Genomic DNA, 14,261 nt, shown 5'->3' with positions numbered 1-14,261 from the left:
TTCCGAGATTTACCCCTTTTTTCTCCTTATTTTACTGTATTATGATTAATTTTAGGAAAATAAAAGTTTCGTATTTTGTTCGTTTTTTTTTTTGTATAGTACTTCAATTTTTCAAATAAAAGTTTTTCGTGCGTTTTTTTTTTAATAATACTATCTTGTTTAATTAATGTTATATGCAATTAAGATGCAGAGTATCTGAAAAGTTTTAAACATAAAACTAATTTTACAATTTTTTATGCCAAACTACGATTCGGTATATGAAAAAAAGCTATGATAGAATAGATGAATATACACACTTTAATCCATACATATATTATATAAAGGCCAAACTCATAACCCTTTTGGAGAGCATGCAGTGGAAAAAATTATATTCACAAATATTGAATGTAAAAAAATCATACAAAAATGTTGCGTATTCGCCACAGTGAACATTTTTTTTTTTAATTGCGATAATGTTTAACTAAAGCAAAATAAGTCTGACATTAAAGAATAAGAGGTTATGTTTAATACGTACATATATTTGTAATAAAAACAATTCGAAATAAAGTTTAAAAACATAAACAATTAATTGAAAAAATAGGAGAAAATAATTCTGTTTTATTAAGATAAGTTTGTACATACTTTTTGTAATCCTTCAACAATAAATATCTAAAAATCATTCTTTTCCAATTGTTCTCTTTCAGTATTTTATTTGCTGATATTGTTGGTTTTACTGTATTAGCCTCGCAATGTAGTGCCCAGGAATTAGTAAGACTGCTCAATGAATTGTTTGGACGTTTTGATCAATTAGCTCATGTGAGTTCTATAAAAAATATTTTTTTTTTTTTTTTTCATATAATAAATAAATTTTTATTTCCATTCAGGATAACCACTGTTTGAGAATAAAAATCTTAGGAGATTGCTATTACTGTGTATCTGGCTTACCTGAACCTCGCAAAGATCACGCTAAATGTACTGTCGAAATGGGTTTGGATATGATTGATGCTATAGCGTAAATATAATTTATTTTAATTATTTTCAAAAAAAAATTAAACAAATACTTTTCCTATTTGATATAGAACTGTTGTTGAAGCAACAGATGTTGTACTCAACATGCGAGTTGGCATCCATACTGGTCGAGTTCTATGTGGAGTTCTTGGTCTACGAAAATGGCAATTTGATGTCTGGTCTAATGATGTAACTCTGGCCAACCATATGGAATCTGGTGGGGAACCAGGCAGAGTTCATGTAACTCGAGCAACTCTCGATTCTCTTTCTGGGGAGTATGAAGTTGAAGCCGGTCATGGTGATCAGAGATCCTCGTACCTGAGAGATCAGAATGTCGACACTTATTTCATTGTGCCACCACCATATAGAAGAAAGGTGAGATTATTTAAACACACACAAATGTATAAAAAGAAACCCCTTAAAGTTGTAAAGTCGCTCGTGTTTTTGTATGAAACATTTTGTTAAGTTAAATTTTCAATTGTTTGTCGAGCTGTTTCTTGTTCTTCTGTTTTTTTTTTTAATCTGCTTGCTCCATCTCTCATAAAATTATTTTTATTTATTTTCAGCCATTAATGCTTAACACTTTAGGTGTCCGCTCGGCACTTGTTAGTCGTCGTAAGCTTTCATTTCGCAATGTATCAAATGTTGTTATGCAACTTTTGCACACAATAAAATTCTCGGAACCAGTTCCGTTTTCGAACATTGCCACCGGATCGTTTCCATCGTCGGCAGGAAGTACAGCCGGTACAAATGCCAATGACAAAAGCAGTCGAAAGGTAATTTTGTCACTAACTTTTTTAACAAATTTTCTAAAAAAAATACTATGCTCCTGTAAATATGTAACATTTTTAAAATTCAAATTAAAGTAAAATTAATTTTTAAAAGTAAATTTTTATCGTAAGAAAATTAAAAAAATTAAAAATTAAATTTAATATTAGTAGATGCTAAATGGATCAATATATTTAACTCGAGTCTATTACTCGAATATAGTTTGATCGCATTAATTTTTTTTATGCATGTGCATTTTTTTTGTAAATAATTTTTATAATTAAAAAATTTACAAAATCGGGAAATATTAAAAAACAAAAGAAAAAAAAATTAAATTTAAATAAAAATTAACTAAAAACCAAAAAAAAAAAAACAAACTAAAGAAGTAAACAAAAAAAAATATTTTATTTTGTAAATTTATTTTTCTTTTTTTTTGTTTTTTTATTTCCAGGATGCGGTAAGTTTAGTGTATAATAAATTTTTTTTTATATATTGCAAACATTTTTAATATATTTCCCTTTAAACGACGAAAGAAATAAAAATGTTTGCAAATATGTATGTACAAACAAATATGTATTGAAAAAAAAAAATTAAGATTTTCTGTTAATATTTAATTTGGAGAGTACATAAATGAATGAAGTAGATGATGAACTTTTTTTCAGTAAGGCGATTAGTTTTTAAGTTTCTAATTAAAAATTGGCTGCCTTATGTGTATGGAAATTGGTAAAAACAAAATAAAAGTAATTATTTGTTTTGTTTGAATGCATTGAGTGAAAAACGTTTATGTTTATGTTTTTGTTTGAGTTTTGTTTTTATTTTTTTTAATGAACAAATGGAAATTATAATTTAAAAAAAAGTTTAAATTCAAACTGATTTTATCACATTATTTCTAAAAATTAAATTTTAAATCTTACTCCTAGAAAAAAAAAAGTTTTGCGAAAGTCTTACTAAAGTACCTTAAAGTCCTCTTTCTAGTCTTTGCTAAAAAAAAAAAAATACAATAGCCATAGTAACCTTATTTGTTAAAAATATAAACAATATTATATAAAAAAAAAAATAATGTATGATTTCAACAATTATATTGAATTGATAATAACTTTTCCATTTGTTTTGTTTTTTTTGTTTGTGTTTTATGTTAAAAAAAAATAAAACAAAATTAATCGCTTTAAAAATGTATTTAAAACTTTGTGTCAGTATAAAAATTTAGAAACATTTTTTGTTCAAAATTTGTGTGTTGTTATATAATTTAAACTCTAATAATAGTAACCAAAAAAAACAAATATAACGGTTTAATATACATAATTCTAGAATTTCTATTGAATCGTGATTTTTTTTTTCTTTTTTTATAATTTTAAATTTAATTTTTATAGGTTATGCGGCTGCAAAGAATATTACACGCACCGACAACAACCGGTGCGAGTGTAACAGTTTCTGTAGGAACTTCGAACACAATAACTAATAATAGCCAAACTAAAGTGAGGGAATAAATTTAATTGTTTTGTTCTTTCTTTTTATCGTTTTTCTTTTCCTTTTTTTTCTTGTTTTGGATTTGGTTTTTTTTACTCATCTTTTGATTTTTCTGATTTTAAAATTAATAAAAAAAATTAATATATTTGATTTTATCTTTGTGTTCTCCATCTCTATACTCAACAAAAAAATTTTAGACCTTCGTAATGCTAAATGTCATATTTTCACATTCAACAAAAATATCTTGATATTATATTCCTACATTTTCGAAGTCATTTATAATTCATTCCTACTCTCTAATATTATATATTCTTGTGTGTTGTGCTTTAAAAAATAAAAATACAATTCATACATAATATCAACGATGGATAAAATATATAAGACTGTTTTGGGTTGAACTTTTGATGCATTTTTTTGTTTTGTTTTTTATTAAAAATTAAATAAAATCCACTCAAATATTTATGAACGTGCCTTCAAAAAATAATATATATCGCATTTCAACGTAAATTCGTCGACTTGAACCTATTGGGAAGCATTTTTTTATCTCATTATTTTTTGTATTACATTTATAAACTATATTACTACATTTTTGTAAATAACCTTAGTATATTAGAAATGCATTGATTTGTGAACAATGTTTGCAAGATACGTATGTGCTGTGCATGCTTACTATTGTCTGTGTGTGTGTGTTTTTTTTTTTTTTGCTTAAATTTACATGTACAAGCATTACAAAAATTTATAACTTCGATTTACATCAGATTTTTTCACAAAAATTAAATAGAACTTTTGGAACTTAAATAATAATATATAAAAAAAAAACCAAACCTTTCATTGGTTAATCAAAAAAAATATACCCCTTTTCTGATTAAATTTACCATTTTCCAGATAATATTCATTTATTTGCAAACCAATTTCACCTTTTCGCTATTGAAATACCTACAGCTTTGTGTTTTAAAAGAAATATTTGTTCATATCTTGCTTTGTGATTCACAATATTGTGTTTTTTTTTTTTCATAAAAATAATAATTTTTAAAATTTGTCAGGAATAGAAAAAGTGAATTTGATTTGCAAATAAATTAATTTAATTAGTGAATTGATGAATTTAATTTGCAAGAGAAGTAATTTAGTTTGTAAAAGCTTAGTAAACTTAATGGCTCATATATGCAATAAAAATGAGCTAAAGCTCTAATCTCACTTTTTAGTACATTTTCTTGAGATAGATCTCAAGAAAATGTACTGAGATATAGACCAGTGCCAATAATTTTTGAAAATAAAAAAATTATTAGCAGCATATGGGTGGTGGGAAAATTTAGGATAAATGGTATATGAAAGGGGAAAAATAAATTGCCCACAAAAAAATTGGGGGAAAGGGGGTGGGTGGGCGAAAAAGTGGGGTGTGTGTGAAAAATCATGGTTTTTTACGATTTCTGTCAAAACTAGACGTCCTATCGAAAAAAGTCAAATGCAAAAGTTGTAGGTAGTATAAATGCCTACAACTTTTACTCAAACAATTTTTTTCTATAACCTCAAAAATATTGAAAAAATGCAAAAATACGATTTTTTTATTTTTTATTTTTATCTTTTACAAAAATAGTTGGATTTTAACAAAACTTGGTTAAAAATTTCTATCTATTAAAAATGTTTTTTGAGCAAAAAGTTAATTTTTGGATTTTTGACGAATTTAATTTGAAAAAATAGCCTATTTTTCAATCAAAAAAGTTACCGAAAAAATTTTTGATTTTTGAAAAGTTTGGAATGCAATTATTTAGCTTAAAACCGTTTTTTAAAGATAGTGTGGAAAAACTATAGGTACTTTTGTTTTAGAAAATATTGAGAATAATTGAAAAAAAAACAAAAAAAAACGATTTTTAAAATTGATTTTTCCGTAAATGACAGTAATATTGGCGAGAAATAATTTTCCATAGAAACCAAATTATACTTTTCTTATGGTCATTGACCTTTTCAATTTGAATCAAGCACTAGAATAGCTCTAACGTGCAAAGTTTTTGAGATATTGAATTTTGAACGTCCCAAACACTATTTTTCTGATTTTTAGCATGGTAATATGTCAAAAACGTGATGTGATAGAATTTTTCTGACTTCAGATTCGAGCTCAGCACACAAAAAACCATTAGAAAAATATACTTTGATTTCTATAAAAAAAAAAAAAACTTTTTGACTAGTGAATACAGTGTTGCCAGAGAATTTTAGAGGCAAGGAGCTGAATTTAAGAAGTCTTGGAGCCAAAAATCGCCAATTTCAAAAATTGTTCTTTAGATAGATAATATAATTTTATTTTCCATTTTAAAAAGTTTTAACAAAAACATGATTAAGCTGGTATTCAAAGTTAAGTTTGACAATAACTTGTTTTTAAATTTATTATTTACATACATATATTGAAGCAAAGCTAAGAAAGTTTTAACTAAATTCGTTTATTATTAAACTACGATATTTAAGCGATTCTTTTAAAAATTTATAAAGTTTTGGGTAGCAAAATCCGTTCAAAATGTTGAGGAATGTTGGCCGGTCTAGTATGACGTTTCCAAGATGTTTTTGTCGGTCATGGTATAAAAAGAGAAGGTATGATCATTAGAAAAAACTCTGTATCGAGAACTGTCAAAACTTAAAAATGGCTACTTTGGCTAAGCAAATTTGTCTTGGAAATTGTAAGTATTGTGATAAAATAGACAGCTAACGAGTAGAAGAAGATCTTAAAATGTTTTTAAACTAAAAATCGGTGTTCTTATTAATGAGCTCAAACTATTTTTTATAGAAACTCGATGACGGTGATTGTGGAAAAGTGGAAACAAAATATATGAATTGCGCTATTCAGCAAGATGTCAAATTCTACTTCGAAGAAGTTAAGTTAAACTTCGAAGAGTTTTAAGGTGTGATCATAATAAAATATAAACAAATCAAGTTCTTTTATTATAAAAGCTTTTAATTTTGAAAGAGCCAAAAATCGCCAAATTGAAAACTTAAGGAGCCAAATTTTGATAAATCGGAAATCAGAATATGGCTATAAATAGCCGGTCCTGGCAACACTGTAGTGAAATCGAACAGGGCAGAAAAAATCGAATGCCTTGTTCGATTTCACTAGTCAAAAAGTTTTTTTTTATAGAAATCAAAGTATATTTTTCTAATAGTTTTTTGTGCGCTGAGCTTGAATCTGAAGTCAGAAAAATTCTATCACATCACGTTTTTGACATATTACCATGCTAAAAATCAGAAAAATAGTGTTTGGGACGTTCAAAATTCAATATCTCAAAAACTTTGCACGTTAGAGCTATTCTAGTGCTTGATTCAAATTGAAAAGGTCAATGACCATTAGAAAAGTATAATTTGGTTTCTATGGAAAATTATTTCTCGCCAATATTACTGTCATTTACGGAAAAATCAATTTTAAAAATCGTTTTTTTGTTTTTTTCAATTATTCTCAATATTTTCTAAAACAAAAGTATAGTTTTTCCACACTATCTTTAAGAAACGGTTTTAAGCTAAATAATTGCATTCCAAACTTTTCAAAAATCAAAAATTTTTTCGGTAGCTTTTTTGATTGAAAAATAGGCTATTTTTTCAAATTAAATTCGTCAAAAATCCAAAAATTAACTTTTTGCTCAAAAAACATTTTTAATAGATAGAAAACATAACAAAGTAATTTTTAACCAAGTTTAGTTAAAATCCAACTATTTTTGTAAAAGATAAAAATAAAAAATAAAAAAATCGTATTTTTGCATTTTTTTCAATATTTTTGAGGTTATAGAAAAAAATTGTTTGAGTAAAAGTTGTAGACATTTATACTACCTACAACTTTTGGATTTGACTTTTTTCGATAGGACGTCTAGTTTTGACAGAAATGGTAAAAAACCATGATTTTTGACACCCACCCCACTTTTTCGCCCACCCACCCCCTTTCCCCCAATTTTTTTGTGGGCAATTTATTTTTCCCCTTTCATATACCATTTATCCTAAATTTTCCCACCACCCTTATGCTGCTAATAATTTGTTCAACTTTTGCCTTCTGAAAACCGGATTGGCACTGGTCTAATAGTACTTAAGCTCATTCTTTTTGCATAGAGCCATTGTAACTACAATAAACCTGTGTGAGACTTACCAATTGAAATGATTTTTTCTCGTTATAAACGACCATGAAGAAAAAATTAAAATAAGGAAATGAATCTATTAAAATCAAAAGTATAATTTAATTAAATTTTTTTTTGCAAAACATCAAAAATGACTTAGTCCACTTCAGTCATTATTAAGGCCACAAATATTATTTTATGCCCTAAAATGGTATTTTAAGGGCAATTGGTTCCCTGGATAGCTATCACCTATCACCCTTAAAATGCTATTTAAATTCAGTTTAATAAATAGATTATTTGTATACATTTATAATTTTAAGAAAATGTCTTTTAGCCATCAGAAAGTCTGTTAGATCTTACATTTTGCGTCCAACAGCTAAGAAACTGCAATTTCATTTTGCACAAAATACAATTTGGCTTAAACCTTTAGTACCTGGCACTATAAAGAAATGTTATAGATTCATCGATCAAAATCTTTATTCAGGGCATTTTATTTTCATTCTAGCGCAGCACAGTAATATTACAGTAAGCATGTTGCATTATTCAGAAAAAACAAATTTCTATTTAGAATATCGTTCTTGTTATGAATTTGGTTAAATACTTCCTATATTACATTTTGTACATTATTAAACTTACATTATAATGGTTTTTAACAAACACTTTACTCAACTATGCCTCTTTTTAATTTTTTTTTTATTTTGAAAATTCCATCCTAATTTATTTTTTATGGTTTTCTTTTGAAAATCTTTTGAAATCTTTCCAGACAAAAGTTACCGACAGATTCAAATGTCCATTTCGTAAACGTCATTCTGGGGTACATCATCAACCGACGAATCGAGTTAATCGATTTCTATCACAAGCAATAAATGCTCGTTCTGTCGATAGAGAGAAATCAATTCTTGTTGATCGATTTACGTTGCGTTTTCGTGAAAGCGATAAAGAACGTGAATATCATAAGGATTTCGATTTGGGATTTACCACGGCTATGGGATGCAGTTTGTTGTTGTTAATATTGGGAGCAGCGCTTCAAGTTACCGCTCTTCCAAGAACACTAATATTACTCTTGTTATTTTTGACCGCCTTCATTTGGGTTAGTGCAATTTTAATGCTGTTGTTGGCTGTGAGATTAAAATGGATTGCTTGGGATTTATCGGAGAGTTTTACATTGCGGTTAGCCATAACTATCTTTACTATTGTACTTATCTATTCTGTTGGGCAAGTTAATGTGGTAAGTTGGATATAAATTTTGTTGGCATCATGAATTTATATTTATTAAATTTTTGTTTATTTTTTAGTTTACTTGCGTTTCGGATCATCCATGCTCGAGTAATATAACGACAATACCAACTCTGGAAGAGGATATGCTTATGTTGGCTCATCAAAATGCTGCACACAGGAAATGCTCTCTCCCACAATACGTTTCATTATCTGCATCTTTTGCGTTTCTTTCTGTTTCTGTATTTTTGAGGTAAATTTAAAAGTTAATTTATATTTATTATACGAGAAAAACATATATTTTTTAAGAGAATGAGAAATTCATGAATTTAATGAATCATTTATTGAACTGATAGTACAAGTAAAATTGTACAAAAAATCAATTGATACAAAAAAATTGTTAGCCTTTGAAACTTGGCAAAAAATTGCTTTTGGAACAAGATAAAAAATCATTGTCTCTTCGAAAAAAAAAACACCTTTTCACACAAATTTTTGTATGAAAACTCTTTATTCTTGCTTTCTATCGTAAATGCAACGCTTTTACCAAATTTCATTAGGGTGGCCCATCAATTTTGTTTTCACTAGAAAAAAACACCCTTTTAACAATGATATTATGTATTCTTATAGACGCTTCAAATTTTTGTTTCAAATCTCAAAACTAACATAATTACTGAATTTCAATAGGGTACCACTATTATTAGCTAGTTTTTCCAATATACCCACATTTTCTCTACACCTAAAATAAACACCCTTTTAAATGACCTTTCACTCAAGATAATTTTGTAGATTTTTTAGGTTCATTAATGAAATTTATGTCAGCTGTTTTGATACCTTTCTGACACATAACTCATGTCATTTGATTCTGCATCAAAAATATCTTAAAACATGTGTCATATAATTATATTCCCCAAACAATTTTTCCACTATATTTTTACTTCACCACCTCAATCTTGTCCGCCAAAAAAACACCCTTCCACCCAATTTTGTACTATAGTATTTTTTAATCCTTTTTTTCTTATCCAAAAACAAACTTTTTGCCAAGTTTCATGAGCGTGGCAATTTTTCTTTAAATGCCTATTTTACCTATATAGTCTAAGAGCCGGCAGCACATTTTGGCAGTTTTGATATAACCGAAATTCGAGTGTGCACATATCTAGATATGCACCACAGTATGTCAACGGAACAAGTCTGGCAGTGATCTTTTTCAGCTTTCCCTTGCCAGACGCATCCAAAGTGCAGCAAAAAATCTATTTTTGGCGTTTTGGTATAACCGAATAAATGATACACCAAAAAATCATAAAAAATCCCCTGATTTCGAATCTGTGGGTACCGCAAGTTTCTTTTTCAGCTTTCCCCCCGCCAGACCGCTTTAAAGCATTTTTAAGTGCATTTTTCTAATAAAAAACCTAATTACTTATTTTCTGTTAGGTATAACCGTATGATGGTAACAAATTAAAATTCTATGTCTATTCCAGGTCTAGAAAATATAATTTTAAGCCAGCTATTTTTCAGCCTTCCCTCTGCCAGACGCATCCAAAGTGCAGTCAAAAATCAACTTTTGGCGTTTTGCTAGGTATTACCCCAATAAATGATACACCAAAAAATCATAAAAAATCCCCTGATTTCAAATATGTGGGTACCAGAAGTTTTTTTTTAGCTTTCGCCCCGCCAGACCGCTTTGAAGCATTTTGAAATGCATTTTTCTAATAAAAAACCTAATAGCTTATTTTCTGTTGGGTATAACCGTATGATGGTAACAAATTAAAATTCTATGTCTATTCCTGGTTTAGAAAATATAAGTTTAAGCCAGATATTTTTCAGCCTTCCCTCTGCCAGACGCATCCAAAGTGCAGTCAAAAATCAACTTTTGGCGTTTTGCTAGGTATTACCCCAATAAATGATACACCAAAAAATCATAAAAAATCCCCTGATTTCAAAAATGTGGGTACCAGAAGTTTTTTTTTAGCTTTCGCCCCGCCAGACCGCTTTGAAGCATTTTGAAATGCATTTTTCTAATAAAAAACCTAATAGCTTATTTTCTGTTGGGTATAACCGTATGATGGTAACAAATTAAAATTCTATGTCAATTCCTGGTTTAGAAAATATAAGTTTAAGCCAGATATTTTTCAGCCTTCCCTCTGCCAGACGCCCTTAAAGGTTTCCCAAACAGGTTTTTCCATAGAAAAAACACCTAGTTTCTGTTTTTTTCTTATAAAATTGAAATAATATTTTTTTGTTTAGAGTAACCATATGATGGCCAAATATTAACTTTCTCTGTCTTTTCCTGATTTAGAAAATGTAAGTTTAAGCCAGTTTTGTTTCAGCCTACCCTCTGCCAGACGCCCTAAAAGGTATCTATTATTCAGTTTTTGAAATGCAGTACTCTCCGTACACACAGTTTTGTCCAAAGTCAACGTCGCCTCGAAACGAAAACGGTAGATAGGGTAATAGTGACAGTTATCAAAAAAATAAATTTAAAAAATCGCATCTATATATTGCGTGAGTTCTGCGTATTCCAAAAAGAAGTCGAAAAAATGGTCACCCTGTCACAGTCTTTCTTGTGCCGTGACTACAAATCTTAAGTTTTCACAATTTTTTCTTTTGCTACTTCACCTTGAATAACCCTGCTAACAAATTCATTCAAAAATTTTAACTCAGTTGCGTCAGTTAGAAAATATCACTCTTTTGGCCGACTAAGTACTTCAAAATTGTACATGGCCCTAATTCAATGAACCGTAGTGTACAAAAATACACTACGATAAGTTACCTTAAAAGTTAGTGTGTTAAATTCTCTTATCAAAATGGTATATCATTGTTGAGAATATTTCAAAAACAACGGGTGCAAAAAAGTTTTTCTTAAAAACTTCGACCACCCTATGTTTTTCGATATTATTTAATTTTTGTACCGTCTCAAAACTGAATTTGTATTTTTCACAGTAGTAAAGTACCGATTTTTTAAAAGATAAAGAAGCTTAATGAATACTCGTAAAGTAATTGTTGGTTTGGTAGGTATCTTTTTAGCAAAAATTTATGAATATAGTGGAAAAACCTAAAATTTTGGTCTTTTGATCGGAAATGGCGACCGTAAAACACCAGGATCGTAATAAACTTTTTTTTAGGGTTTTAGGGTTATTATGCTATGATATATTTGTTGTTGAATTTAATGATTGAATCAATTTCTAACTTCTCGTGAAATGTGTAAGACGGATTAGAACTTTATTGATTTCTTTTTCTTCCTTTCCAACTTGTATGCGGTGCTCAGTCAATATAGAACAGGCAATCATTAAATTCAACATTAAAAAAAAGTTTATTACGCTGCTTTGGGTACGCGATTGTTTTCGCTTTTCGGTCGCCACTTCAGGTCAAAAGACCGAAGTGATGTTGACTGTTGGACACCTGTATATTATTTTACTTAAGTACACTCCTTCAATCCAATCCGAGTACCTACTAATTTTTTTAAACCCAAAAAGATTAAAGTTCATTAAAAAGCTCTTCATGTTCTTTTATTATATTAATATTTTTTTTTACTACAGGTTACCTATAATCTTCAAATCCCTGCTCATCATCACCATGGGTACTATTTATGCGCTCTATATCGAACTATCGCATATCAATATCTTCGAGTGTTACGATAATCGTGTCAAGTATGTATATTTTTTTTTTATATAAATTTTTTTTAACATAAACCACAATTTCTTACACATCATCCTTCTTTTATTTTTTGTTCTGTTATTTATGGCTCTATTTTTATGCCACGAATTACTTGATGCGGTTTACTCGTCCTTTATATATTGACAACGACGATGACGACAACACCGATGTTGATGATGATGATGTGAACAATGTTGATGATGACACCCCTTTTCATGTGCAGCGCATCAATTCCGCTTCATTTGGTATCATTAGCAAGGATTTTCATCTTCATGATCGCAATTTTAGTTCATGGCCGTTTAGTGGAGTGGACAGCCCGTTTGGATTTTTTATGGCAGCTACAGGCATCACAGGAGAAAAAGGAAATGGACGTGTTACAGGAGTCGAACAAGAGAATTTTGCACAATTTGCTGCCAGCTCATGTGGCTGCACATTTTCTTGATGCTCAATTCCGCAGTAATATGGTGAATAGAGAAGTAGTTTATTATGTGTGTGTGTGTGCGTGTGTATATTTTTTGCGAGAGTGTATATATTTTTAGATGCTATAAAACAAAATACAATAGTAATATAAATATTGTTGTGTTTTAGTGTGTGATTTGTTGTTTAAATATGCATATTTTTATATTTATTATATTGTTATATTTTTTTCTTCTTTTTTATGCTTTCTTATATTGAATAATACGAATAAGGATTATTTTGTGCCTGCTATAATATCAAAACAAAACATTTATTTTAAAATCGATAAATGATTTTTTTACCAAACTTTTTTTTAGTAGACGGTTGAAAAATGTGTATTTTGTTTGAAGGCTTTTTAAATAGAATTTTTTTCTACTTCGGATTTGAATTTAGAAAATTAAAATCTATTAGAAAAGTATATTTCGGTTCACCAGAAAAATAAATTCTCAGTTTTATTGAACATTGAAATTTTTCAATATATCATATTTTCTAACATTTATTCAAAAACATAGTTGGCAACCATATAACCCCAAAATACATAAAAGAAAGAGATGTCAAAATGGTGCTTATTTACAAAAATATACATGAAATAGCGTAATAATAGGTCTAAAAGTGTGTTTTACTAATTTGGCACTTTTTTTTTGGACTTTATTTTCAAATTTTTTTCATTTTTTTATGGAATATGAATCTATGAATTCTATATTAAAGATCTTAAACCTTTTTGACCTGAATGAAACCCAATTTCTAGCTTATATACCTACTATTTTGACATGTAAAATTCTATTTAAAGGCTTATTTTGGGCGCCATTTTGGAGCCGCCATTTTGAATACAAAAAAAAGTTGGCATTTTTTTCGTATTCGTCAAGAAATCGACGTGCAAATGAATTTTGACGCCAAAAAGCACCAAATACACCACTGTGCGCCTGTCACGCACTACAATTTGAATAAAAACGAAAAATATAAGAAATCTACATTAAGTTGAAAAAAAATATTTAAGAACAACGGCAAAACTTAAAATTTTTTATTTTAAAGCTTAAGATTTATACAATTTTTTTTTTTTAATAAATGTTTTTGAGGAAAAAAATTCAAACACCAAAATTTTAAAAAAAATCCAAAAAAGTTAGAATTATTAAAAAAAAGTTGAAAAATCAAAAACAATAAACAGCATGTAAAAACACACAAAATAGTCCTTATTCGTAATAAAAACTTTTTCTTTTTTTTAAACTTAATTTGCACCTAGTTTTTGAAAATAAAATTTCAAAAATGAAACAATATTGGAACGCAAATCTTAACCACTGTAGCTGCAGCATATCTCTAACATCACGTTATACAACTACTATGAGCAAAAACACTTAACCTGGATAAGTTGAGCATCACCGCACAAAAAAAAATAACAACAAAAAATTTAAAAAAAAAATGCAAAAACTTAAACAACCAACAGCGAAGACTATAATTTCCTATAATTTCACCTCTAAAATATCTCTTCACAAAATCTTTCTCTCTACTTTGTTCTTTCTATCAACTATACTGTTTTACGTCTGTTATTTTATTGTGTCCTGTTAACAAGTACGTGTCTATTTATATCCAAAAACAAACTTCACGTCAATATGGTTTGCCGTACAAAAAATTTACAAA

The 14,261-nt window shown here is 28.5% G+C and overlaps 1 protein-coding gene across 2 annotated transcripts in view; it reads left to right on the top strand.

Annotated features, from left to right (window-relative positions):
- Positions 1–14,261, top strand: part of LOC129911138 (Ca(2+)/calmodulin-responsive adenylate cyclase) — a 116,848-nt gene that overhangs the window by 91,727 nt on the left and 10,860 nt on the right. For both annotated transcript variants that reach the window (XM_055988821.1, XM_055988819.1), the window contains exons 6-14: positions 684–795; positions 864–991; positions 1,059–1,362; positions 1,554–1,763; positions 3,126–3,230; positions 8,068–8,532; positions 8,600–8,772; positions 12,053–12,163; positions 12,394–12,634. In XM_055988821.1, coding sequence (XP_055844796.1) covers positions 684–795; positions 864–991; positions 1,059–1,362; positions 1,554–1,763; positions 3,126–3,230; positions 8,068–8,532; positions 8,600–8,772; positions 12,053–12,163; positions 12,394–12,634 — 1,849 coding nt within the window. The remainder of the gene's footprint in view (positions 1–683; positions 796–863; positions 992–1,058; positions 1,363–1,553; positions 1,764–3,125; positions 3,231–8,067; positions 8,533–8,599; positions 8,773–12,052; positions 12,164–12,393; positions 12,635–14,261) is intronic.

The sequence above is a fragment of the Episyrphus balteatus genome, chromosome 2, assembly GCF_945859705.1.
Source record: "Episyrphus balteatus chromosome 2, idEpiBalt1.1, whole genome shotgun sequence".
NCBI classification, from domain to species: Eukaryota; Metazoa; Arthropoda; class Insecta; order Diptera; family Syrphidae; genus Episyrphus; species Episyrphus balteatus.
The sequence above is the reverse complement of the archived record's forward strand: the minus strand, read 5'-3'. Positions and strand labels throughout refer to the sequence as shown.